This window comes from Pempheris klunzingeri, chromosome 15, assembly GCF_042242105.1.
Source record: "Pempheris klunzingeri isolate RE-2024b chromosome 15, fPemKlu1.hap1, whole genome shotgun sequence".
NCBI classification, from domain to species: domain Eukaryota; kingdom Metazoa; phylum Chordata; class Actinopteri; order Acropomatiformes; family Pempheridae; genus Pempheris; species Pempheris klunzingeri.
Window position 1 is genome coordinate 16,568,188 of NC_092026.1, and position 26,219 is coordinate 16,594,406.

The 26,219-nt window shown below is 44.7% G+C and overlaps 2 protein-coding genes across 2 annotated transcripts; both read left to right on the top strand.

Annotated features, from left to right (window-relative positions):
- Positions 1 to 784: 784 nt before the first annotated feature.
- Positions 785 to 9,997, top strand: slc7a8b (solute carrier family 7 member 8b). The gene is made up of 11 exons (XM_070845688.1): positions 785 to 917; positions 2,396 to 2,600; positions 3,159 to 3,310; positions 4,742 to 4,867; positions 5,879 to 6,032; positions 6,153 to 6,276; positions 6,591 to 6,694; positions 8,322 to 8,418; positions 8,518 to 8,667; positions 8,862 to 9,039; positions 9,555 to 9,997. The coding sequence occupies exons 1-11, from the start codon at positions 785 to 787 to the stop codon at positions 9,683 to 9,685; spliced, it is 1,554 nt and encodes a 517-aa protein (XP_070701789.1). The 3' UTR covers positions 9,686 to 9,997.
- Positions 9,998 to 12,604: 2,607 nt separating this feature from the next.
- Positions 12,605 to 26,139, top strand: ap1g2 (adaptor related protein complex 1 subunit gamma 2). Its single transcript, XM_070845687.1, has 21 exons — positions 12,605 to 12,903; positions 13,263 to 13,387; positions 14,130 to 14,271; positions 15,269 to 15,365; positions 15,475 to 15,551; positions 15,678 to 15,773; positions 16,162 to 16,242; positions 16,559 to 16,657; positions 16,770 to 16,825; positions 17,596 to 17,709; positions 18,981 to 19,121; positions 19,582 to 19,636; positions 20,244 to 20,366; positions 21,656 to 21,745; positions 21,999 to 22,126; positions 22,365 to 22,469; positions 22,625 to 22,772; positions 23,582 to 23,747; positions 24,011 to 24,156; positions 24,414 to 24,512; positions 24,855 to 26,139. The coding sequence occupies exons 1-21, from the start codon at positions 12,619 to 12,621 to the stop codon at positions 24,939 to 24,941; spliced, it is 2,460 nt and encodes an 819-aa protein (XP_070701788.1). The 5' UTR covers positions 12,605 to 12,618; the 3' UTR covers positions 24,942 to 26,139.
- Positions 26,140 to 26,219: the final 80 nt, after the last annotated feature.

Consider the following 26,219-nt stretch of genomic DNA (forward strand, 5'->3'; position numbering starts at 1 on the left):
TTCGCACTCTGTCAGTGGGGAAATGAGGCAGGGGTCCTCATTACAGAGGGCGGGGCCTGAGACATGAGTGTTGACAATTTGGGCAGCGCTGATTGGCTGAAAATAGCCAGCTTTTCTATTTCCCGAGGCCGTCAGCTGGAGGTCCTTTGTTACTCCGCTCATCACGGCCAGCCGGCAGGACACCGCAGACCATGGAGCCCGGCACATAGCACGGAGCTCTAAGTCACCGCAGCTGCCCAAAAGGTGAGCCAACACTTCATGAAGCACTTACTTGAGGGTTTATTCCACTGAAACAAAGAGCAGGAGAGTTTGGGGATTAATTGAACATTCCTGCAGTCCTGTTGGTTAAACAGGGAGAAACCTCGGGCTGGTGCCGCCTCGAGGCGCGTTAACCTGGTGAATTTATACCCGAATATCTCAACATTTACCTGTTAATTCAAATTAACGTTAAGTGTCTCAATTTGCTTAAGAAACTTGAATTTGTTCAAAGTCCTGCTGTCACCAGTGAAGCTTCCAGACAGACGTTTTTACGTGTTGTACTCTGAATTATTAATGCCGGGCTGTGGTTTCTAATTTTAGCTCTTTAGCTGTAGCCCTCGGCTCTTCCACGTCTAATGGGTGGAGGGAAGGTGTTGGGGGGGAAAAGTACCCAGCAAGTGTGGAACAGTCCCACCTTGATGTTTTGATGCTGTCTGTGTCGTTAGGCTGAGCAGGGAGGCGCAGCCCCACTCACCTGGACCACAGGGAGCAGCAGGAGGAGGGGGGCAGACTTCAGGGCCTCAGGATGACCCAGGGTCCGAGGAAGCGGAGCGGCGGCGGGGGGGGCAGCCAGTCGGAGGGGAAGGATGCAGGAGAAAGCTCTGGGGTGGCTCTGAAAAAACAGATCGGCCTCGTCAGCGCCTGTGGCATCATAATAGGTAGGTGTGGGGGTCCACTAGGCTCACTAGCTGCAGAGCATGAAGCTCACCACTTTGGTTTTTTTTTCTAGTTGTGAAGCTACTTAATGTATCATTAGTACTTCACACTGTCACGTGTTGGTCCCTGAAGTCTTTGTTGGGCTTAAATAATGAGCTAAAGCTGTTCACAATTATGTTTCAAACTGAAGAGGCTCCTGTCGGCTACATACAAGACCAGCTGGTTATAATACCACAAATGGTTTGTCAGGATGCTCTTGCACTTGGTTTCACTTGGAAGCCATTACAGGTATTAGAGAGCTTGTTTGTGTCAGGAAAAATAAATCCCTTAGTAAGGTCCAGGAATCTCAAAGTACTCCCTCGCTGTCCGTAGTGGTTTCTGGGCATCCTCGGTGAGCCCCCAGCATCACACGCCTTGCAGGCACTCTCTCATGGTCACTTTCATGTTTCCAGAGAACTGCTGGCTGCCGGGAAGCCCGCTCAGTCCCCGCTTGTCTCACTCGCACAGAAAATAGAAATGTCAATAAAAAGCAATCCCACTAATGGGTGTCTGCAATTGTTGAGACTGCATTTTCCATCCCCACGAGGAGCGTGATTGGAGCATGGTCGCCGCATCATTGGAGAGAAGCAGCTGTGCCCTAATTTTTCATGTTGGGGGCCCCCATATGACATGTGGATGAATGTAGATAAATCATGTAACCCTCAGGTCAGATTACACAGAAATAAGCCAGTTTTGCGCCTGTGTGGAGCCACTTCCTGTTGAAAACTGAGCCTCCTTTGGGCACCCAAACAGCCCATATCCCCTGATATGGTGGGCACTGAAAGGTGGTGGCTACCGGAAGAACAATGCGTACATTTATTTACGGCTAAGCAGTGTCCTCCGTGAACTTGCACTCCCCTTGTCATCTACTTATCCAGCCAATGAAAGCTTTACTGTGGGTGTTTTCATCAAACTATACTATAACTCAAACTTTGATTTGTTGTTCCCTGCTGGTTGTAAGCAGCACAGGATATGAAGTAATTTTCCAGGAATTAAAAGAGCAAACCGTCTCTCAGCATAAACAAAGGCAAAGAATAACAGTGTTGTCCGAGGTGTGCACTCCATAGCCACGTAGAATTAATCTAAACGAGCCCACAGCCTTCCTCACATGATCCTGACCAGCAAAAGGCCAAATTAATCCCTTATCTTACTAAACTGTTATCAGATGTAAAATGTAAGTGCTGCAGGAAATGGGCGTCATGTGACAGGAAATTGTAACTTTCCCATTGTAGCCCACAAATCTCAGTGACCGTGAGCTTATTATCATGCTGTTTTTCGCCCATGACTAACGAGCAAAATGTCTGCAATGCAAGGCTTCATTTATTTTTTTTTTATTTAGAAAACAGGTGACTTATTTTATAGCATTCACAATATTTTTTGCCTGAGCGTCAAAGCCTGTTTTCTGATTTGTTTCTAATCTTTTCTGTCTTCACTCTTTTAGGCAACATCATTGGGTCAGGGATTTTTGTGAGTCCTAAGGGGGTACTGGAGAATGCCAGCTCCGTGGGTGTGGCCATCATTGTGTGGGTTTCCACTGGATTTATCACGGCAATTGGTGCTCTCTGCTATGCAGAGTTAGGCGTGACCATCCCCAAGTCAGGGGGGGACTACTCCTATGTCAAGGACATCTTTGGAGGACTGGCTGGGTGAGAACAAATGCTGTTTGTATGGTTATCAGGCTAAGATTAAAAACTTATGTACATGATTCACTTATCTTATTGTGGTGACCCCGAGCGGAAGTATCAAGACGGCTAGATGTTGAGAATAAAGGGCTCAAAGCAATACTTCAACCAATGTTACATGTTAATGTCACATGCTACCTGTGTTAAAGTTCCATAGTCTAATCCAGCATTGGTCGTGTTGTATCAGTAAAAAATGTTAGCAAAAAGTTAGCAAGCCTTTTGTCATGAATTTAAACTTGGAGTGACCCCCACCCCATCCCTCCTCCTCCTCCTCCACAGCCACGCTCACCATATAATTAAAATGTCTCTTCCTATAGTTTTGTACTCCCAGCATGCCAGACTGCCACTGACCCAGTTCCACTCATCTCTTTTCTTTAAAAACAATGCGTTACTAAGATGGACTTTGCCAGTATGCTTAATTTCCTTTTGTTTCCCTTTACATTTTGCTGTAACGAGGGCTGGTATTCTCACGCACTGTGTTGTTACGGCTCATTAACCCCCCCGCCCGTGTTGTCCCCCCAGCTTTCTACGTCTGTGGATTGCAGTGTTGGTTATCTACCCCACTAACCAGGCTGTGATCGCTCTCACCTTCTCAAACTACGTCCTGCAGCCCCTCTTCCACTCCTGCCTCCCCCCAGAGAATGGCCTTCGTCTGCTGGCTGCTGTCTGTCTGCGTGAGTCATGAAACTGAAGAATTAGTAAAAAATTTAATTGGTTTGTGGTTGGTGTATCAACAAATACAAATCACAAAGAAGCGCAGTAAAGCCCACTTTGAAGAATTACTTCAGGCATGGTGAATTAAAGGCTTATATTCTCAAGAGTCTTCTTCCTTTTTGTCAAAAACACTTGTAGGTGGCAGATTTAATCATTGAAGTGAACGAGGCTGTGAGACAAATGCATGGTTTGGCAGTGAATCCACACTAAATGCAGTTCACGTAGTTCGTAGTAGTTCAAGTCCTGTGAAACATCTTTGTAATGTCTGTGGAGGAGCTTGTCAAGTGTGAAAAAATAACTCAAGTCAATTTTTGCAGTCTTGGCTTGAGCTTGATGAGGAGCTTGATTTTAATTTAAAAAAAAAAATAAATGCTGCCTTACAAACTGGAGGCATGGACATAGAACTTCACTGCTTGGTGCATTCATTTACTGCTATTGTGTTGCATTATGGGCAATGTAGGAGCTTGAGCCATACTAAGGACTAAAAGTCAGGGTGGAAGTGTCAGTCCTGCCTGTCAGCTGGTCCACTACTTTGGTCCAGACTGAAATACAGTGCACGTTTCTATTCCGTTTTCCTACAGCCAGGCTTTTATTTGGGTGAATCTACAGAGCTGCAAACATTTATTTTATGAAACTCGTGAAATGATTCCAGCATAAATCTGGGCCTTGTTGCCGCCTTTCCTGTGAGAAGGTCGGCACCCAACTCTGTTAGCAAATTGCAGTTTTATCTTTCAAAATGTCACTAAGGTTTATTGCAAACAAGGGGTTAATCAAGTTGACTAATCCCTTGTTTTCCCAATATCTGTATACAACAATATAAAATGTAGTAAAACAGAACAGCATTTTTATAATGTACATTTAACTATTTCTATAGTAAATTCTTGCAGCTCCTCCAGCATTTAGTGTCTGCTTCACTTACAAAGTAGCTATTGATCATTATTGACCCATTTGCCTTTTTTTCCCCGTCTAGACAGAATTGAAATCCCATCTATTGCATTTTCTTTGCAACTTTATCCAGAGGGCCTCTTGTGCCAAATGTAAATTTCACTATCTGACTCAGGAATTTAATTTTTTCTTGTTCTGGTAAAGTTTCACTGGTCTGCATTGTTTTGTTTGAATTTAAATAGTTTCTATTGTTTTTTTGTCTGGGTTGTTTGTGTTATTTTGAGCATAAACCAGGACTCTTCCCACAGCAGGAAGAATGTGGGGAGAAAAAAGGGAAATGTAGAAGGTCTGTGGGTGAAATCACAAGGAAGCCATGAGTCGCGCAAATGTTCACATTTCTAAATGTACCTTTTTTTTTTTTTTATAGTAGATTGTAGATTATGTGTGTGCATCCCTCCACACAGCCTACAGACACAACAATCCTCTCTTCTCCTGCTGTCCTTCAGTGTTGTTGACATGGGTGAACTGCCACAGTGTGCGCTGGGCCACGTGTGTCCAAGATGTCTTCACAGCTGGAAAGCTTCTGGCCTTGGGTCTCATCATAATCATGGGTGTCATCCAAATATGCAAAGGTACTACTTTCTCCCTGTTGCTCATCTTGTTGCCACATCTTTGTAACTGCTTCTTACTGATCAGGCCTCTCTTGGGGCAGCGGTCCCTAATCAGTAAAGAGATCCCATATTTTAAAAGTCAAGCGGTAGCAATGCAGGTTACATGTGTGAGCAGTTCAGCCAATGAGTGATGTTTCATTTCAAGAGTATTTAGAGGTCTGTAGATGTAAAACTGTCCAGTGTTTCACAATAAATGTCTTGAGCCCTCCATTTTCCTGGCCTGCAGTTTGGAAATCGCTGTGTTCCGTCACAGTGAGAGAGCTCTTTGAAGCAGCATCGCTTTAGCTACCATCACAATATAGTTCCCTTGTGCCTCTCATGGGATTTGTGATCCCAACGTGAAAGGGGGATTACAGTGCCTCATAGCTCTTCATCCCACTCATAATCCCCACACACACACACACACACTGCCAGGCCCTGCGAACAAACTCATTCATGTGACTTAGCGCTCTCATATTCCACTTTATGTGGCATAGAAGCAGAGATTCCAGCTAATTAATGTCTCTTTTGTCCATGTGATTAGCGGCTGCTATCTATGAGAAAATTATATAAACGTATTTAAGCAGCTAAATTATGAAACTGTTGAAACTTGAGTTGACTCCTGTGCAACCATCTTATTGACGGCGACTGGATCCAGACAATGTTTAATTGCAGTCGCCGTCAATAAGATGTTTGCATAGACGTCAACTAAAACTCTAGATTTCATCAAATTAAGAAAGAGATGGATGGTATGGATACTTTATAAACCCCTTTTCTTTCATAATCGGACTTCTTTGTAGGTGAAATGTAAAATAAAGAGAAGGCAGCACTAAATCGTGTACAAGGATGAACAGTGGTAACAGAAGGACCTTTGGACACACTGTAAAAATACTGCATGTTATGTCTGGCGCCCTCTGCTGCTCAGATTGTGGTAGTGAAAAGCAGACGGGTTTGACTTGATGTCAACACAGTCTGATTTGTTGCTGTTCTCAGGTCACTATTACTGGTTGGAGCCGGTGCACGCCTTTGCGACCTTCCGAGACTACGACGTTGGGCACATAGCTCTGTCCTTCCTACAAGGCTCCTTCGCTTATGGAGGCTGGAACTTCCTCAACTACGTCACGGAGGAGTTGGTTGACCCATACAGGTACCACAGTAACAAAACACACAATAACACTTGTACATTAAAGGTTAGTAACTTTCTTTCTATGGGAATGTCAAACTTTGCTGATGCCACGGCCCTGCCGCCTTGTCTGTGCTCCTCCAGGAATCTACCACGTGCGATCTTCATCTCTATCCCCGTGGTCACCTTCGTCTACGTGTTTGCCAATGTGGCCTACGTAACGGCAATGAGCCCACAGGAGCTGCTGGCATCCAATGCTGTGGCAGTGGTGAGGAAACAGACCTGCAGCAACTCAAATCTGAGCGATAAGCTTCTAAATACATGCGTAACCCCACACACGGGGTTTGTTGTAATCTTTACATGGCCGCCGGGCAGTGCAACCAACCCATTTCAGAGTAACCGCGTTGGTGTGAGGCATGCTCGTCATTGTAGCGTAGTGCCTGTAACCCTTGGTCTGTCGCCTCTCTTGCACTCTGTTTTTAAATGTCTTGCTCAGTCGCTGTTATTTTTAGTCTGTTCAACTGTGTACTTGTGTTCTCCTCCTCCTCCTCTGTCTCTCTCTACTCCTAATATTTCTCCCAGACATTTGGTGAGAAATTGCTAGGAGTCATGTCATGGATCATGCCCATCTCTGTGGCGCTCTCCACCTTCGGGGGGGTCAATGGCTCCCTCTTCACGTCGTCGCGGTCAGTTAGTCCCCCATCCCCTCTGTCCCTCTTTTCTGTGGTTGCTATGTTTTTTTGTTTTTTTTTGGGGGGGGGGGGTTACAGTTGACCTTCATTCCCTTGCTGATATTTGAGCCCATACCTGTAGATGTGTGTTGAGAAAGTGGGTGCACAGGGTGAAAAATGTGAAGCTCTACAGCAGGGGTGCCCATACTTTCGGCTTGCGAGCTACTTTTAAACAGGACCAGGTCAAAATGATCTACCTACATTACAAATGCTAAACATATATTCATTTCTATATATACTGAGTATACTTTATATCTACAATATATGTTGGCGTACACTGCATAACTGCAGCTAATGTAACCCTTGGTATTACACATACAAACTGACAGCAGTAATGCACATAGGTGACAAACAGTGATGGAACCATCAGTATTGCACCCAAGTGACAAGAGGAATTGGAACATTCAACACATTTATGGTCACTACCTCACTCTGACTTGCACTGAATAGAGTCAAATATCCCTTCCCATCCTAGAGTATCCCTTCTTTGTGTGATTTGATGTGATTAGCGGCTGCTATCTATGAGAAAATTATATAAACGTATTTAAGCAGCTAAATTATGAAACTGTTGAAACTTGAGTTGACTCCTGTGCAACCATCTTATTGACGGCGACTGGATCCAGACAATGTTTAATTGCAGTCGCCGTCAATAAGATGTTTGCATAGACGTCAACTAAAACTCTAGATTTCATCAAATTAAGAAAGAGATGGATGGTATGGATACTTTATAAACCCCTTTTCTTTCATAATCGGACTTCTTTGTAGGTGAAATGTAAAATAAAGAGAAGGCAGCACTAAATCGTGTACAAGGATGAACAGTGGTAACAGAAGGACCTTTGGACACACTGTAAAAATACTGCATGTTATGTCTGGCGCCCTCTGCTGCTCAGATTGTGGTAGTGAAAAGCAGACGGGTTTGACTTGATGTCAACACAGTCTGATTTGTTGCTGTTCTCAGGTCACTATTACTGGTTGGAGCCGGTGCACGCCTATAAATTGGAAGGCTAACTAGGTCACTTCGCTCGCTGGAGTTTTGCAGTAACTACCGCGTTTGACCGCGCGCATGTCCCTGTCTGCGACCCGTAGCAGAGAAGAGATCTGAGACTGGCCGACCTGTACGTCAATCAAGTCGCAAACGAGGGAGGCTGCATACATTCATTAATTTTCTAAACCGCTTAGTCTTAAAATCTTTTCTCTTTTTTTTAATGTCACGCGATCTACCCGCACCACCTCCACGATCGACCGGTAGATCTCAGTCGACGTGTTGGGCACCCCCTGCTCTACCTCAATAAAACACATCATAAAAAGCTACATTTGAGATTGTAGGGAAAAAACCTGATTAGCAAATTTGCATTAGATGATCCCACTTTGACCAATAATGTATTTCAACGTGCTGAGCCCATTGTACTCCTGCTCTGGTCCATGTTTCACCCTGCTTCATGTTGTCACTTCTGCAGTATGTCTCTGCACTGGTGCTTCTGTAATCGCCTGAACTGTTCTCTCAGCTGGCGAGTGCACACGGTAAGCAAGCACCAGCTGGCTCCGCTCTCAGGACTTAATGGCCTCTGCTTGTGCCTCTCAGGCTGTTCTTCGCCGGAGCGAGGGAAGGCCATCTCCCACGTCTGTTGGCCATGATTCACGTGGAACGCTGCACTCCGATCCCAGCCTTACTCTTCACAGTGAGTCCTCACACAAACAAAAGCATTAGCAGCTACCCCTTTCCTTGTGTCCTCAGCTTGTGCAGAAATGATAACCGTCTCCTCTCTCTCCACATTCAGTTGATCTCCACTCTGCTGATGTTGTGCACCAGTGACATTTACACCCTCATAAACTACGTGGGTTTCATCAACTACCTCTTCTATGGCGTCACTGTCGCCGGGCAGATTGTGCTGCGCATCAAACAGCCCGACATGTATCGACCTATCAAGGTAAAGACAGAACAACTTCCAGTGGACCTTTGGTATCTGGAAGCTATTATATTATTTTTCTGCATGTTGGAGGCCAACTGCACACTACACATACTGGATGTTTATGCAGGACTCCAGGGATCACTTCTATTGAATTCTGGTAGAGCTTTTCATGACCTAGTTCACGAATCCTTCTGAAACACCTCATCCTCCAGGTGAGCCTGGTCTGGCCAGTGGTCTACCTGCTGTTCTGGGCCTTCCTGCTGGTCTTCTCCCTCTACTCCGAGCCAGTGGTCTGTGGTATTGGTCTGGCCATCATGATGACTGGCATCCCGGTGTATTTCCTAGGAGTCTACTGGGAAAACAAGCCCCGGTGTTTTGATATTGCTATCGGTAAGGCATCATCCTGGTTCCACGCTTGTCTCTTAGATAAGAAACCTTGAAGTTGAAAATGTTATTTGAAGTGGACAGACTCCCATATGGGGGCATCTCAGGGTTCAGAGTGAACTGCACTGTGGTTCATTATTAAATACAGGGGCATGCCAGGTTACACAGATGTTCAATTTTGCTGCATTTGTCAGCATTAAGTGACCCTGCTTCACCTCCAGCCATCCATCCATTGTCTACACTGCTTATCCTTAATGGCTGCAGGGGGCTGGAGCCAACTAAAGTCTTTTTGAATGTCCAAATCAAAGGTAAATGTGTGATGGGTGTAACGGTACCTCTAGAAAGTAAAGGCTTCAAAGTGAACCCAGTTCGACACGGAGCATAGAGAGAATGGCAGGGGGTATTTTAATGAGGATAAATGCCAGCAAGTGCCTTTGCTATTAACAACATCTTTGTATGAATCATCAACTTTAATGCCCAGATAATTTCCCTGGTCTCTCTCCATCTCCAACTGCATCTAGGTAAAATGACTCATCTGTGCCAAAAGCTCTGTTCAGTGGTCTACCCGGTCATGGAGGAGAACCCGGAGCCCCACGGGCCTCACAAGGAAGATGGAGACGAAGATGACGCAGGAAGGAATGAACACGATTGAATGCGTGCATGAACACCGACAAGACCTCACACTCACCCTCTTCACTGGCCTTAATCCTGACGAGCACTGTTTGAACTAGTGTTTGAGATGAAGCATCACTTACGCAGCACTGAAATTATGAAACACTGTTCTTTTTTTGTTTGTTTTTTTCACTTTAGAATTTGAACCTCGGTCCTTGTCTTCGTCTGGTAGTGTGTTTGTGTGCGTGTGGGACGCAGTGGAAAATATTTTAATATGCAAGTTGTATATATTGTTCAAGCTCTGTGTCGTTTATATTCACCTCACTCTAGTAACACTAAAATGAATTTTTTTTCAGAGGGTTTTAATGGTCTTTATTCTCATTTGACTGATCACATCCCTGTGCCTGGCTGTTTAATAATTCATTCAAAATGTTCACCTGAGTGCATTCAGAGAAGGCAGGTTGGCTGGGGAGAGCCTATATCTCTGGTTCTGATCATCACCAGAGTTGGTTACTGGCTGATTATTGTGTTTTTTTTTTTTTTTTTTTTAGACCTGATGAAAGTGTTCTATTCTATTCCTCTTTTTAAAATATGCTCTATGAATCTAAAGCTCTGTACTGTTTCCTAAGAACTGTCCCATCGATGAAGAGAGGGCACACTGAAAAGCAGCTGTGATCACATATTCCTTAAATGTCCTATAGTGCATCTACAATGCACCTTTAGAATATGGGAACCATATACGTGTAATATCAACTCATCATATCAAAGTTTGTCATTTCCATATTTTCCCCTCTCATCACCTGCATCATGATTGACAGGTGGTACCTGTTAAACATGGTGCTGGGCTGTGCAGACAGCTGTCTTCCTGCTGTCTCTCTCTGTTGTCCCGTACTGCGTACACTGCAGTGGTGGTGTGCTGCCTGCTCTACCTCCTCATCAATGTTTCATCCACCTGTTGGAACACCTGACGTAGAGGGGGGGCGGGGTCCACGCACAATGACCGATCAAATTGCGGAAGTCACGGGAGACTGTGACAAGCCCGAGGTGGGTCAAGATGTCAAATCCCCAAAATAAGATAGGATGTTAGATGTCTATGCCTTTAAAAGTAAAAGCCTGGGGATCAGCAATAAAAATCCCCAAATAAATATATTGTATTACAGTTAATGAGTTTGATGGCTCATATTAAGTCACAATATCTGATCCATGCAGCTTAGGTTACGTTTCTTTTTAAACTTAAATATGTCCATCAACTACAGCCTGCATAACCAACAGCATATGAAAGTGGTAATATTTTGACAGTAGCCATATGTAATATGAAAAGTTCACAAGATTCAACTTGAGACCAACAGCTAGCTAACTGTAGTTAAGGTAATAAGGATTGTATTTGTACTTGAACAGTTTTCTACACAATTAAATGTTCTCATCTGTCAAGGAAGACCATGAGATGCGGCTGAGAGCCCTGTAAAAAAACTAATTAATGGACTTTTAGCTCATGGTATTTGGTCAAATCTTTATGTTACTGGAGTATTAAGCCCTTTTCACAGCAGGCAAAGCACATGTGTACTCAATAACATCAGTGAGGGCTCTGTAGATGGGCACAGATACACTTGAGTCCTTGGTGGTGTTGCTCACTGGGACACTTGAATAGAACAGAGGCATCATTAATGTTATTAGTAACGCCTGTATTAAGAAATAAAAAGGCCTGTTATATTCCCAGCAGTGCTGAGACATTTGTGGAGGGACAGTAACAAGAAAGAATAACGATTACATTAATAAAAGTGTAAAATAGTATAATAGATGTGTTTTTTTTTTTTGTATCCAGCCAAACATTTGTCAGGTGGCTCTGTTTGGGGAATTGAGATTCATGACCTGATTATTACTGAATTCCTTGTGACCCTGGCTCTTTCCCAATCAGTGTCCTAATAATCCATACCAGTGAGGCAGCTACAACAATGGGCCTTTCTCACAGTAGGCCCATACGCTATAATGCTCCTTTAGGCTTGTGTCCCTAAAGTAAAATATCATTAATGCCATAAACTGCACCTGTGCTTTTCCTGCTAAGTCATGTCCCAATGTCTCACAGTCCTATTGACACACTAACACAGAACACCTTTCAAAGAGTGGTCCACCAAATCGTGTGTAATGATCTCTTCAGCCTCTCCTTCAAATACGGTCTGATTTTCACAATAATCCAAACGCATCTAGTGTATTACTCCAAATGCAACGTTTATGAAATGAGCTTTATTTTGAAAGTGCAGACAGGAAGCCTTGTGACTCCTTGTGGCCGCTTGACTCTACGCGGCTACACAGTATTTGGGTTTCCAGCCAAGTGACTGCTGCCGTGTGCTGGAGGGGGTTCGGCTGTACCGGTGTACTTTTTAAATACTGGCCTCTCTCCGTACGGTGTACAGGTACGTGGGTATTTTGGAGCTCAAACCACCCACGCAGGCACACCGGAATGCTAACTTAGCTAGCTCCTTAGCTCGACAGGCTCTCACTGGGCAGGCTTGACAGCATCTGCAGGGTTAGCTCCGCTAGCCCCCGGCTCATTTCACCGACCTGCAGCATCGGCTGGGGCAGTGTCGTGCTAACTGGGTAATAACTCGTTAATTGAGACGTATTTTCACCGCGTCAGCGAGATGTAGCAGTTCGATAATTGACATTAACTTTCTATTAATTCAGCTGTAGGAGAGAATCACGCTCCAACCACAAGCAGCAGGCAGGTGACCAGACTTGTAATGTGGTTGAAGTTGTCTGAACTCCTTTTGAGAGTCCTATTGTGTTTTAATGACACACACAATAACATGTTTTTTAAAAGGTGTGTTACAGTGTAGTAACAGCCCTGTCGTGGGTTACACACACACACACACACACACACACACACACACACCTGGAGGCTTTTCAGATACAGGAAGTGAAAGCAAATACTGTACAACTGTGCCCAGTAGATCTCTGTTAATGTCATATTTCAACATGTCTATGACACCACATACACACATTCACCCACCAATACACACACACACACACACACACACACACACACACACACACACAGCCATGTCTCCATCAGTACCCCTGCAGGAGATGATCCGGGCCATCAGGTCAGCAAGGACGCAGTGTGAGGAGCGGGGCGTCATCCAGAGGGAGTGTGCCGCCATTCGAGCTCAGTTCAGACAATCCGACAATGGGGGGCGATCGCACAACCTGGCCAAGCTGCTCTACGTGCACATGTTGGGCTACCCGGCTCACTTTGGTCAGGTGAGGTGGGGGGAGGGGGTTGCTAATGCCTGTCATGGGTTTTCTTGGGTTAACGGGGTCGGCAGGGTGAGAAGCCAACATGCTGCTGGAGGATCTGGGTTCAGTAAAGTTCATGGCTGTATTCGCTGTCATAACACTATTAATTGCTGTTATCTCCCTCAAGCAAAGTCTGCAGCATCACGGACTCATATCAAAGAAACTGGGCCGCTGAATCCCCCCCAGCTCCTGGACTGCAGCTCTGAAGCAGGCCCTGACCTCCAGTTGGAGCTGGCAAAGAGCACAAACTTTCCCTCAGGACATCGGTTGTGTCTGCATTTCAAGCGACTTCTATTTAAAGGAGTTATTTTTGTTCCCACTAGATGGAGTGTGTGCGGATGATAGCCAGCCCTCGCTACAGCGAGAAGCGTGTGGGATATCTGGGAGCCATGATGCTGCTGGATGAGAAGCAGGATGCGAGCTTGCTCATCACCAACTCCATCAAGAAGTAGGGAGAGCCACTTTAACCTGCAATCTGCTGCCTCATTAACACAGAATTATTCCTCTATTTATTCAAATAGAAGATTGTCAAGTGTTTATTAACATATGTCACCAATTATTACATTTTAAAAAGCATCCATAGCAGGCGTATTACCAACACAGTATAACATAACTATGATTACATATACTCAGGTAAAAAAAACCTGCACAGGCATGTTTAGAACTGTGTTGAGACCCATGAAGATATATAATATTATATATGATTACAGCTGTGTCACAAGCTGTGTTATCAAGCATTCATTATCACTTTGTACATCAGTCATGGATGTCTCAATAATGACAGTTAAATGTCCCTACATCTGCTTACAGCTATATTACAGTGTGTATTCATATACAGTTTATAAAAGCTGAATGGGCTGAATGAGTTAGATAACCACATTTTCTGAGTTATGTTTAATTGTGGAGGACTTCTTGTGAAAGAGTATGGACTGTAGTATTTACAGCGTTGGTGTAGGACATCATAAGTATATGTTGGACAATAGTTTACCGTCGTAATGACAATAGTACACTTCACGTAAACAGAGTAACAGCAGTAGACAAAATGGGGCGCAAACATTAGAGAAGCGAATCAGGGCACGTAAGACTGAATGCAGAGTATTCTCACATGAGTGCTTTTTCACTCATTAATACACACAGATGTACACTGACACTTGTGTGTTTCTCTTTGTGTGTCTGCGTGTTTTTTCTAGTGACCTTTCCCACAGTAACCAGTATGTGCAGTCTCTGGCTCTGTGCACGCTGGCCTGTATGGGTTCAGCTGAGATGTGCAGAGACCTGGCACCAGAGATCGACCGGCTGCTGCGAGCCTCCAACTCCTACATAAAGAAGAAGGTGGGAACCTCTGCTGGTTTAAAAAAAAAAAAGTATTCTAATGTTTTTTGGGTTGTCCATCCTACCACGAGTCCCATTCTCATGAACATGAGGGGATTTCCTCAGATTTGATGTAAACACCCACTTGGAGTGGAGGGCGGATGGATTAGATCCTAGTGAGCAAAGATCAAGGTCACTGTGACCTCACAAAACACATTTGTGGCCATAACTCGAGAATTCATACAGTAATTATGACAACATTTCACACAAATGTCTAATAGGATAAAACGATGACATTAAATATCCAAAAGGTCAAAGGTCAACTTCACTGTGACATAATACTGTTCGACAAAAAAAACTCGTTGAATGCCATAACTCCAGTTATTCATATTTCACATGTGGTCAGACATTGAATCTGTGGTGATTGTACAGCTCCTCTGTTCTGCCGGCTGAAGATGTGTGTGAAGCACCCAAGTTTTAGAATTTGTAGCTTCTTCACAGCAACGTCCACATTTGACGCACCATCTGCTGTCACATGGCCCCAACGTTGTGCTCCTCCACTCAGCTTTATTGGCCAAACATGTGAACACATAATGTGTTTTTATTAACTTGGACCCCCGAGGTACTTGTGTGAGTCTGTCCTCTCCACTTCCTCTCCCTGGCTCGTAACTGGGACGGGGGGGGCTCCGGTCACTCTGGCAGTGTTTGCACCACGTGACAAAGTCCTCTGTACTCCTCTGAAAAATCTATTATTTATTTATAGATTAAAGATAAATAATTTATTTATAATCATTATTTATTCCAGTGAATATGCTGTCTTCACTTAGCGACCTAGAATAACACAGTATAGCGTCAGTACAGTGATCACTTCCATTTCTCTACACGAAGACCTTTTTGTTTAACACTTTCAAAGTCTTCACTGCTTATATTGTCTGAGTGTGGACAGACATGAATGGATGGATCACACAGTTCAGTGTCGTGATGATGTGATGACCACGTGCCCCGCTGTTCCCTCCAGGCCGCGCTGTGCGCTGTTCACATTGTGAGAAAAGTCCATGACCTTGGGGAGCTCTTCGCCCCCGCAGCTCGGTCCCTCCTCGCCGAGAAGAACCACGGTCAGCTGATTTACCTTCACGGCGCGCCTTTGTGATAATATTTACCTGCGACTTTCATAAGCTTGTCTCACGACTTCCACTTCTTCCTCGTGCCTCTGCTCACATGTAGGTGTGTTACACGGCGCTGTGGTGCTCATCACTGAGCTGTGTGAGCAGAATCCAGAGACACTGGAGCGGTTCAGAAAGGTGCCACACACACACACACACACACACACAGACACATACGCACTTCTTGATCTGACAAGTTCTGTATCTCGACACTCTCTGTCTTTGTGTCTGTGTTGTAACATGTTTGTGGTGTGTGTATCTCAGACGGTGCCAGATCTGCTTCAGATCATGAAAGGTCTGGTAATTTCCGGTTATTCTCCAGAGCACGACGTGGCAGGAATCAGCGATCCCTTCCTACAGGTCAGTCTGGACTCCACTGCAGCTGCTCAGCTCTTAACCACAATCATACCCCTCTATTTAGTGCTCTTACTTTAGCTTTACTGGAGCTCAAATTCTGCACTGCATTACACCGACTGTAGAGGAAACATTTTCTATTCTTATTTTCTATCAACAATCAGCAGATTTCATCTTGTTTTATTTTCTCAATGTGAACCAGGATGCGTTGAGCACTCTTCTTTCTTCATGGCTCAGCTCAGTCTTAAATGGCTGCAGACTAGTTAGAAATTGTTAATGTTTTTCTTCCTTTTCTCACTAGCACACACAGATCCCACCTCCTGCTATTTGCTGATTGGGTGCACCAAAATAACTTGTAGTCCATCTGTTCACTCTCTCGGGCCTCCGTCCTCAGGTACGCGTCTTGCGGTTGCTGAGGATTCTTGGCCGCCACAACGAAACAGCCAGCGACGCTATGAACGACCTACTAGCTCAGGTTCGGTGTTCACTTTCATATGTACAAGTGATTAATAATAGATACAGGACCATAACCCTTGTTGTTATTTTATCTTCCTCTCTAAGAGATTGGAGAACATTATCTACAATTTAGTTTTCCAGTCCGTCACCCAGGTTGTTTCATGTGCGCATCACTTCCTGTGTGCTGGAGCACAAACTGGGTGTCAAAAGCAGTAAATGTAAAAGCGTGAATCCCCTCTGCCAGTTGATGGTAGAGAGAAGAAATCTCTCGCAGATAAATGAACGTTTGTTGTTGTGTGACTGATGCACTAATGTGCGTTTGACCTACTTTGCAGGTGGCGACCAACACCGACAGCACGAAGACTGTGGGCAACGCCGTGCTGTACGAGACGGTTCTCACCGTGCTCGACATCAAGTCAGAGAGCGGCCTCAGGGTGAGGGAGCGGCAGCACTTCTCCCTGTGTTTAACACTGCATTCATACACGGGGAATAATGTGACCTAGTTAAGTAACAAATGCACACGTGCTTCACTTGACTGTTCCACAGGTTCTGGCTGTGAACATCCTGGGAAGATTTCTCCTGAACAACGACAGGAACATTCGGTTAGTTTTCCTTTTCCTCTCCGCTCCCTCCTCCCTCCTCCCCACATTCCTGTTTCTCTCTCCCTTTACATCTGTCCCGCGCATCCTTCCCTCCTTCCTCCCTTATCTCGCTGGGTCATTTCACCTTTTCCATTCCACAAGGCCAACAGCTAAACTCACTGTAGGCAGAGAGAGGAGCCTCCCAACAGGCTGTTTTCAGTCTGAGCTCACTAATCACTTTCCCTGGAGACATCCCTCCATAGCCACACCAGACGCTCACTGTCTGTGCGTTAATGCCCGTCTCTCAATTTTGGGACATGTCATTTTTCATTAGGCAGCGTGGAGGCCTGTCATAGGCTCCTTGGGGTTTTGTTATGTTACTATTTTTTGGACTCGTCTCCATGGGGGCCGTGTGGCCGGGCAGGCCTGTCTGGTTTTTACCTGCGGGGCCCCTCAGTCTGTCTGTGGCTGTGTGACAGTAATAGGACTGGTTTATTCCTGAGAACCCTGCCCGGCTGGATAGCGTCTCTCCTGTGCACACATAAATACTTGATCGGTTCATGAGACATCCCAAGTGGAAAGATGAATTATTTATCTTGCCAAGTTGAAAAAGTTTGTACAGCACTGTTATTTATCCTTATTGGTTAATGGTTAGGAAGCTATAATTAATAAAAGGAGAAAAAAAAACCAAGACATCAGTGAATTCAGTTCACCCTCAGCCTGTCATGCTAATTCAATATGAAGCTTAAAACATATGTCCTTCTTTCTGGCTGTCCTGAATGCACGTGCAGGTACATCGCCATGATCTCTCTTCAAAAGATTGTTGGGTCGGATCACAACGCAGTGCAGCGCCACCGGGGAACCATAGTGGACTGCCTGAAGGACCAGGACGCTTCTGTCAAGCGGTAACTATCACCTCTTCCCTGCCTGTCGGGCACAGCTGTTATTCCTCAGATGTTCAGTAACGCTGACACATTGAGGTCATGCTTTTTCAATGTCACCCCTTAATGTGTGTTTAGAGAGAGTCTGCTAACATGATTTTAAATAGAACTTTTTTTTCAAGTTCACGTGAGTGTTCAGGGATCAGTTCATTTTGAAGTGGAGATAGGTTTTCCTGAATGTCAGAAACCTCTCTAAAAGTGTGTCATTTCTTTATTTTATGTTTGACACATTTCGTGATGCTCTCGCCAAAAGTAATGATTTAAAGCTTTATGAATTTCTGTATTGATTAACACAGCATCCCCTTCACGATACCACAAAGCAAGATGATACATAAGTGCTGTGCAAAGGTGCGAACAGTTGCCATTGTGTCAGCCAGCCGGCAACATCGATGCTCTGTGTTTTGATTTGGCAACAGCAGCAGCAACTGTTTCCTGATCTCTCTATCTGTAACATACAGAGCAGGCTGATGCTGAATACTTTCTTTAAACTCCTCACACAGCCAAATAGAGCCTGTTGTAGCTTATGATAGAGGGATTTCTGAACAATATGTCATTAATATAGCAGGTTTTGTTTTTGTTGCTCCAAGACCGTCTCTCTTCATTCATCTTATTTCTAATGTTTACAATTCAGAAAACTCACATCTTCTTTTTAATGATGTAACTTCCTTGTTGCTGTATACCACAGCGGCACGTTTTGTTTAGCAACAGCAGATGCATCGACGCCAATGTCTTGCTGTCTCAACGCACCTTAGCATTGGAAGATATACGCACATCAACTAGTACATAGCAGCTAGTGAGAGTGGGACAAATATTAATTACTTGCACCATGTTTTATCCGAACTCACTAGAAAACTAGGCAGTGAATGTTTTAAGTACAGTTTTGATTTCGTGTTTTGTTAAAGAAAGACTTCCTTGCTGCACAGTTATGATGACAAATCAAAAGTTCAAAGCAGCCTCCTGTGGGCACTGACAGGTCAGTGTGTCGCTAAACTTCAGCAGGGTGGAGTTTGTTGGTATGTGAGCGTCCTCTTGCTCCAAAAGCACTTTGGCTCTCCAAATTCTGGGTGCAGCACACGCAGAACCCACTGAACTGCATCATCCCAGCTGCGTCAAGGCAGAATGAAATGAAGAGGAAACGGCACCAGACTCAAAACCACAGCACAGTTTCATTTTAAAGGCTCAGTTTGTGTATTTCTAGAACTACCAACGTTAACCCTCTCTGGCGTTCTCTCCAGTCGCGCGTTGGATCTCTCCCTGGCGCTGGTGTCGGCCTCCAACATCCGCTCCATGATGAAGGAGCTGCTCCTCTTCCTCTCCTCCTGTCCCCCTGAGCTCCGCTCTCAAGCTGCCAGCGGCATATTCAACGCTGCAGATAGGTGAGTGACGCGTACATGTGCACATACTCTGTTGTATCACATACACGCACTGTATCTACGCACACATCTGTACTATTCTATGCATCTATGCACGTACATACACGTGCATGTGAATGTGTCTAGTGCTCTGCTGTTCCAAGCTGGGGTTGGATACTGCGGGCATTAATGCGATGCAGCTGTTTAAGACTTAAAGCTGAAACAAAAAACGGCTCTGTGCTTAAAGTATATGTGGCTACATGTCTCACTCTGTGTCTGTCTCCACTCTCAGCGAAACCCCCGTCTCTTTTAGTGGCACTGTGACGATGAATAGCCTTCTCTGTTTCTACTGTATGTCCCTCTACCACTTGATGCACTTTGTGTGTAAGTGAGAGGATACAGATGGATTTGTGTTTGTGTGTGTGTGTGTGTGTGAGACTCGCCTTCAAACACCACTGAGTGTGTGTGTCTTTGTCTCTGTCAGGTATGCGCCCTCCCAGCGCTGGCACATTGACACCATCCTGCATGTCCTCACCACGGTAAATACAGACTGAGCCACTCACCCTGCTGCCTCCGACATGAGTTTGTCACTCCCAACTTTTTTTTTTTAAGTTGCCCACTGCCATCATTAATGCTCTTATCTTACTGCAGATACCAGGGGCACATGTATGAAGGCTGTGTACGCACTGAGATACTAAATGTGTATTCTGTAAATGATACGTTTGACAGGAGATGGGGTTTATCTCTTGTGTACAAACTTTGATACATGCAGCCTCAAGTCCTGAATAGACCATTAACGCTGGACTAATGCTTTTCATTTTGCACTATGTTGTATCTTTACTTTTCATTTTGTGCTCCATCTAAGTAAAGGTCACTGAGAGCTAATGCTTACACCAATCCTTTTCACTGTTCTCCAGAAAGAATGGAGTGTATAGAAAGGGTAATGGGGGAGATGTGGCATAAATTAAAGCCTAATCCATATTTGTTATGGCCTTTTTAATGTGTATGAACTGCTATGGGAACGTCCCCCAAGTAAGGTCATTGTGTCTGGGAGGAAAAGTAGGGCGACCCACATACTTGGGCCAGCTGTCTGCGTAATGGAGTTTGGTGGGTGTGAGTGTGTGACTCTGATCTCCACTCTGCCAGGCAGGGGGCGACGTGAGAGATGAAACGGTGCCCAACCTGATCCAGCTTATCACCAACGCCTCAGAGCTGCACTGTTACACCGTCCACAAGCTGTACCGGGCTCTGCTCACTGACATCTCCCAGGTTTGTGTGTGTGTGTGTGTGTGTGTGTGTGTGTGAGTGAGTTTTAAGCAGATTGGCTTGTTGGTCAGCTTACTCATTCAGTGGACCATGAACAGTCAAACCATCCATCTGTCTCTGGGCTGCTCTATGCGGAGCCTAATAATCAGAGAGATAAAATGTAATAAGATTCATCCTGGGAGGAATACTTTAGGTCTTCTGTTGAATGCAAAACCTAAAAAATTCTTTTTTTTAATTATTTTTCATCCTTTAACAAATCAATGCTTCAACACAGCTGATTAAGTCAAGTTTATTTAGGCATGTACGAGGAAATATTATGGTGCACGTCTGTTTGTAAGACAACAGAAAACACAACTGTATGTTGGAAAAAATACACAACCTCCCCAAACATTTCCCTCCATAAGCTATAAAGGAAACCTAAATGTTGAAAAAAGAACAGGAGCCTCGCAACAGGTGTCAGGACAAAACCATCCAAACACTGACTTTGACTTCAAAGCCAAAGACTTCAAATATAGTAAAGAGAAGCATAAGCCTGAATGATCAGACGTTGGTCTGCTAGTCCAGGGCTTGCATACATTGCACACACACACACACACACACACACACACACACACACACACACACACACACACACACACACACACACACACACACACACACACACACACACACACACACATACACACACACACACACACACACATACATACACAGTGCAGCTGATTTAGCCTATAATGATCACATATCCTGGCTTTGAATCCATCCTAGATCCCAAAGCCTAATGACATCCCAGAAATATCCACTGTCAAAAACAGTTACTGTTTTAAATTGTCACGTTCAAAACCTGATGCTACAACCAGTTTGATTTAGGCTTCAAATCTTGCTGCTCAGATCTCAAATATTTCAGATAAGCCACAGTAACACAATTTTCCACACCATCTTTTCCGAGTAAAATCGCGAAGCACAGCGAAAAGAGTAAAACTTGAGATGTTCCAGCATTTCCGTTAAAAGAAGACTCTGTCAGTCTTAAACCAGACAAAGCTGGTTTGGTGAGAACGGTTTGAAACTGGCTGACGCAACCGGGTTTATTTTTGGAGCCTAGTCAGATGAGCATGCACTCATCTGCAGCGCGTTGCAGTTACCCATCTTCCACCACATTAACTTGCACTGAATTCGGCTCTGTGATGTTTCAGACTGCTATGCTGACCAGCAAGTCAGTCTCCCCCAAAACATAAAGCATTATACTATGATCACATTTTACTGTGAAACTAATGTAACATTTGCATGTGCAGCAACCCCTGGTGCAGGTGGCATGCTGGTGTATAGGAGAGTACGGAGACCTGCTGCTGAGAGGAGAGTGTCAGGAGACTGAGCCGGTCCAGGTACAGGGAGCACAAAACACTTTACAGTAGAATACAACTAAATATTTGGAGTAGTGACTCAACCCATTGCTAGATCATGAAAGTTTCCTACATCTCCCGTTCTAAATACATTATTTTACATTTTCTAGTGCAGTGGCAGCTGGATTGGAAAAAATGGGGGATTAGTTAGCATGAGAAGTAATAGCTCTACCTGTTGCAAATCGTATTAGTGATGGCAGCTTTCATACCCTGCACTGGCACGTTTTTCGATCAGGTCACTGAGGACGACGTCCTGGACGCCTTGGAAACGGTCCTGCAGTCCCACATGTCGGCCCCGGCAACCAGAGGCTTTGCTCTCACTGCCACCATGAAACTGAGCACACGCATCACCGATAATGTGGAGTAAGAAACACCTCTGTCACTCACAGCACACAGTGGCTGGATACACTGTCACTGTGGCGAGTTTCAAGTGGCAACGAGTCTGATTTACTGATTTTATTTAGTAACTCAAAAAGAACATAATAATACCCGTTTAGGCCTGATTGGACAAATTACAAGGGGTTGTTCTCATTTGTTTCAGTAATTTCACAAACGTCCTCTAACTGCTTCTCTTTCTCTTCATCCCCCCCGCCCCCGCAAGTCGGATCAGAAGCATCGTCAGCATCTATGGCAGCTGTATAGATGTGGAGCTCCAGCAGAGGGCAGTTGAATACAATGCTCTGTTCAAAAAATATGACCACATGAGGTAACAGCACGATGACCAAGTCAGCTTTTCCTTTTCTTTATGAAGTCGTGTGATATTCTATGTTGTGATTACAGTATTGAGGATCTTTACTACTGATAGTAGACACTATGGGTTTTTGTGGCCATTAAAAGCTTAGATGATCCCTCTCTGTGCAGGGCAGCAGTGCTGGAGAGGATGCCTGTGATCGAAAAGAACTCCCCAGGTCACACCAACGGAGAGTCAATAGGGGAGCCCATCAAGGACGTCCAGCCAGCCGCCGTCAAGCAGGGAGAGCCACTGCTGTCTCAGCAACCTGCTAACCAGGTGCACAACGACGGCTCAGAGAGATGGGACATGACAGCAAACTAGTCAAGACCAGACTATATGACCTCCGTCTAGATTTTCCTATCCCAGTTTCGTTGATCACTTGTTGATTTTCAGGATATTACTGATAATATTTCAAACATCAGGTCACGCTCCAAGCTGACTCTTTGAACCAGAGTGTGAAGCACAGTGCTCAGGCAAAGTGCAGGCTTCAAACTGCAAAAGTGGAGTCGTTTAACAGTGTCAAAAGTAAGCAGCTTTTGACCCTAAAATACCTGCCTAATGGGATAAAGGCCATTTTGTTCTGTGATGGGCTGATTTGAATGAATATCTTAGTGTTACATTATTACACCCTCTGTTCTGGGCTAACAAGTAGTGGTCTCTTATTTACTGAGGGGCACGAGGTGGACAGCAGTAGTAGGGCCCATTTTCTCCGCATGCATCTATTCAAATGAAAAGTTCAGTGAACCAATGTAACTGCAGTGTTCTGGTGAAATACATAATGTAGAGGCGAGGATACAACTGTAGACTTTCAACTTAATGCCACAGAAGTTTGATTTGAATCATTATTCCGAGCTGTCCTCTTCTCTAGTGTTATGGGTATGTTTGTTAAAGCACCCTGCAAACTCTGAAAAAATCTGAGCGGATGAAGTTTGTTCACTTCAGATACGTGCACATTCAAATAACGTTCACACAGCCTCACTGTCCGTTTGAAAGAGTAGCTTTGAATATGTAGAGCAGTGTGTTCGGCTCGGGTGTATATTCACAGCGGCACTTTCCTCCTCCTCTGTCCTCCTCTTTTTCCTCAGGTGTGCGACCTCCTGGACCTGCTGGGAGGCTCTGAGGAGACTCTGCAGCCCAGCCCAGCACCAGGAGGTACAGCTGGTCCTGGTCTGCCCACCAACACAGCCAGCACTGCTGGAGGAGACCTCCTGGATCTGCTGGGAGGGTTAGAGCCTGCACCCCTGGCACCAGGTGTGTGACCACCAGACACACACATGAACACACCAACTAGTTTAGACTGGAAAGGTTTTGGAGAGCGACAGCAACAAGACAGAGGAAATTATTTAGCAAATGGAGCTAGAGAATGCAATATTAAGGGGACTGAAACTGCTCTGAATCAGGCCAGCGGATAATCTCCTTAAATCTCCCCCAGTGTTGATGTTTTGTTTTGTTTTTTTTTTGCACAACATTGGTTTGAAACTAATGGAACATTTCATAATATCTGTTCTCCATAGCTCCCACGGTGTACGATAAAGACGGTGTGACTTTGACACTACATTGTGAGAAGCATTCAGACTTGGGCCTGACTGTCACACTAACAGCCTCCAACAGCACTGAGTCAGACATCAGCAGCTTCACCCTGCAGGCCGCGGTGCCTAAGGTTTGTGAATAAGCAAGAAAGCTTTCTCTGTTGCTGTTGACTTTTGTACTTCCTTATTTTCAGTGCTGTAGCACACACACATATTGTGCCACAACTGCCCCCTCTACACACTCATCCAGCCTGTGTTGCTCGCATGGTGTCAGCTTTAGCCGCAGGCATGTTGTCAGTGGTAGGCAGCAGTGCAGTAAACAGACCTGAACAACATGCGTGTGTTTTGGTGCTTTAAACTTCAAAGTTCCATTTGATCTCCCCCCCAGAGTGTCCAGTTACACATGAAGGCCCCCAGTGGGGACTCCCTTCCTGCACGAGGCACAGCTAAGGTGACCCAGATGGTAGTCCTCAACAACCCAAACCAGGTGGGCGTGACACACACACACACACACACACAAAGCTCTGATTCAGTCAGGAGCATGACCCATCATGAACAAATGAGAAAGTAATCCCCCTGTAAATCAAACTTTCTGTTGTAAAAGTTACATCCATTTGCGACAAATGCGTCAAACTTAATCTTCACACTCTATCTCCAAATTTTCACTTCACTCCTACAAACCTCTTGCTTGCTGTGTTTGGTGAGAACAATACATCATTGCCAACAATACTGCAGGCGCCACATGCCAGGTCCACGTCTCACTCTGTTACTCCCACCCCGTTTGAAGCAGAGCTGCATCACACCACGTGAATCCTTCCTCCCCCTCCAGGTGAACCTGAAGATGAGGATCCGGATTTCTTACTCCAGGGAAGGATCGGCCTTTCAGGACACAGTCCAGATCGACTCCTTCCCTTGACTCAGTGCTGCCAGCCATTGACAGAGGCCGCTCAGTCCAGCAGGACTATGACAGCAGTCTGTGGATGAGTCAGCAGGCATCGGCCATCACTGACAGAAGGTTATTTCTCTGCTGTCACACCCTCTACACTACAGTCCAAGCTGCTGTTTCTTAAATCTCTGATGTTGTTGCCGTTTTTACGGCTGAAGAACACTGTTCTTTCACAAGAAATCACACTTGCATAGTTTCCCGCATCTGGACTCCAGGTGTAAATGACTAATGCATTGGAATACGCCGGTATAATAAGGAAATACTAGAACAGTCGTTTTCTGGGATTTTTGCAATGACAATTGTCTTAGAAATGTCATACCATTCAGGATTTTTTTAAAGCCACTAAAACCGATTGTAGTTGATGTTCCAGTGCATTAATATTTCCTTTCATGTGGTTCCTGTCGGCCAATATGAACAAGATCAATTGTCCTCACATAGCACTAGTTTTTAGCTCCCATTTGAAGTGATTTCCTACATGAAATATTTGCCTTCACCAGCTTCACTTTGAAAAGCAGCTAAAAAAAAAAAAGCTGCTCACGACCCACTACAATTATAAAATGCTCTACCCACCTCCTAATTAATTCCCCCGTGCCTTTCACCCCCTCAAGAACTGAGGCTTTCTCATGTACTAAATAATACAATAACATTTAATTCCGGATGCCCAGGAACTCTTTTAAATGCGAGTGGTGTTATCATATAAACATGCTTTTATTTTTCCCATTCAAGCACCACTTGCTTGTCCTGACCAGTCTCTCCTTGCCTTCTGTTTACGAGGGCCCCCCCTGAGTTATTTTATTTTCTTAAGAGCTTGTATAGTGATAAATGAAGAAAGATGGGCATGATACTGTCTAAAAGATGTATATTTTACATATTAAGTATATGAGCACAATGAGTATTTAAAGAACCTAATACAGCCCTTTGTTGGAGGACAAAAGTGGGCTGTGAAACACGTGTATCAGCTTGATTTGACAACTCTTCTCATAATCACTGACCACTCCAGACACTGGATGTCAGCAATGGTGCTCTGTGGATTTCAATGCAACCTATACCAGACTGTTTTCAGATCACTACCTTAACGAAGCTGTAAAGACCAGGATGAGTACTCTGTCAGTTGGATAAACTGACTTTAAATCTTGGTTTCATGTCATTTTCTAATAAAAATCAGTTTTCAGAATCCTTAGCAGTGACTTTTCATACTGTGTGTGTGTGTGTGTGTGTGTGTGTGTGTGTTTGTGTCTGTGTGTGTCT

Coding starts and splice junctions, on each gene's coding strand:
- slc7a8b (XM_070845688.1), top strand. CDS start 785: ATGACCCAGGGTCCGAGGAAGCGGAGCGGCGGCGGGGGGGGCAGCCAG. Junction 2,601..3,158: donor ATCTTTGGAGGACTGGCTGG/GTGAGAACAAAT, acceptor TTGTCCCCCCAG/CTTTCTACGTCTGTGGATTG. Junction 8,419..8,517: donor TCCCAGCCTTACTCTTCACA/GTGAGTCCTCAC, acceptor CTCCACATTCAG/TTGATCTCCACTCTGCTGAT.
- ap1g2 (XM_070845687.1), top strand. CDS start 12,619: ATGTCTATGACACCACATACACACATTCACCCACCAATACACACACAC. Junction 22,773..23,581: donor CTCAGCAACCTGCTAACCAG/GTGCACAACGAC, acceptor CTTTTTCCTCAG/GTGTGCGACCTCCTGGACCT. Junction 24,513..24,854: donor TCCTCAACAACCCAAACCAG/GTGGGCGTGACA, acceptor CTCCCCCTCCAG/GTGAACCTGAAGATGAGGAT.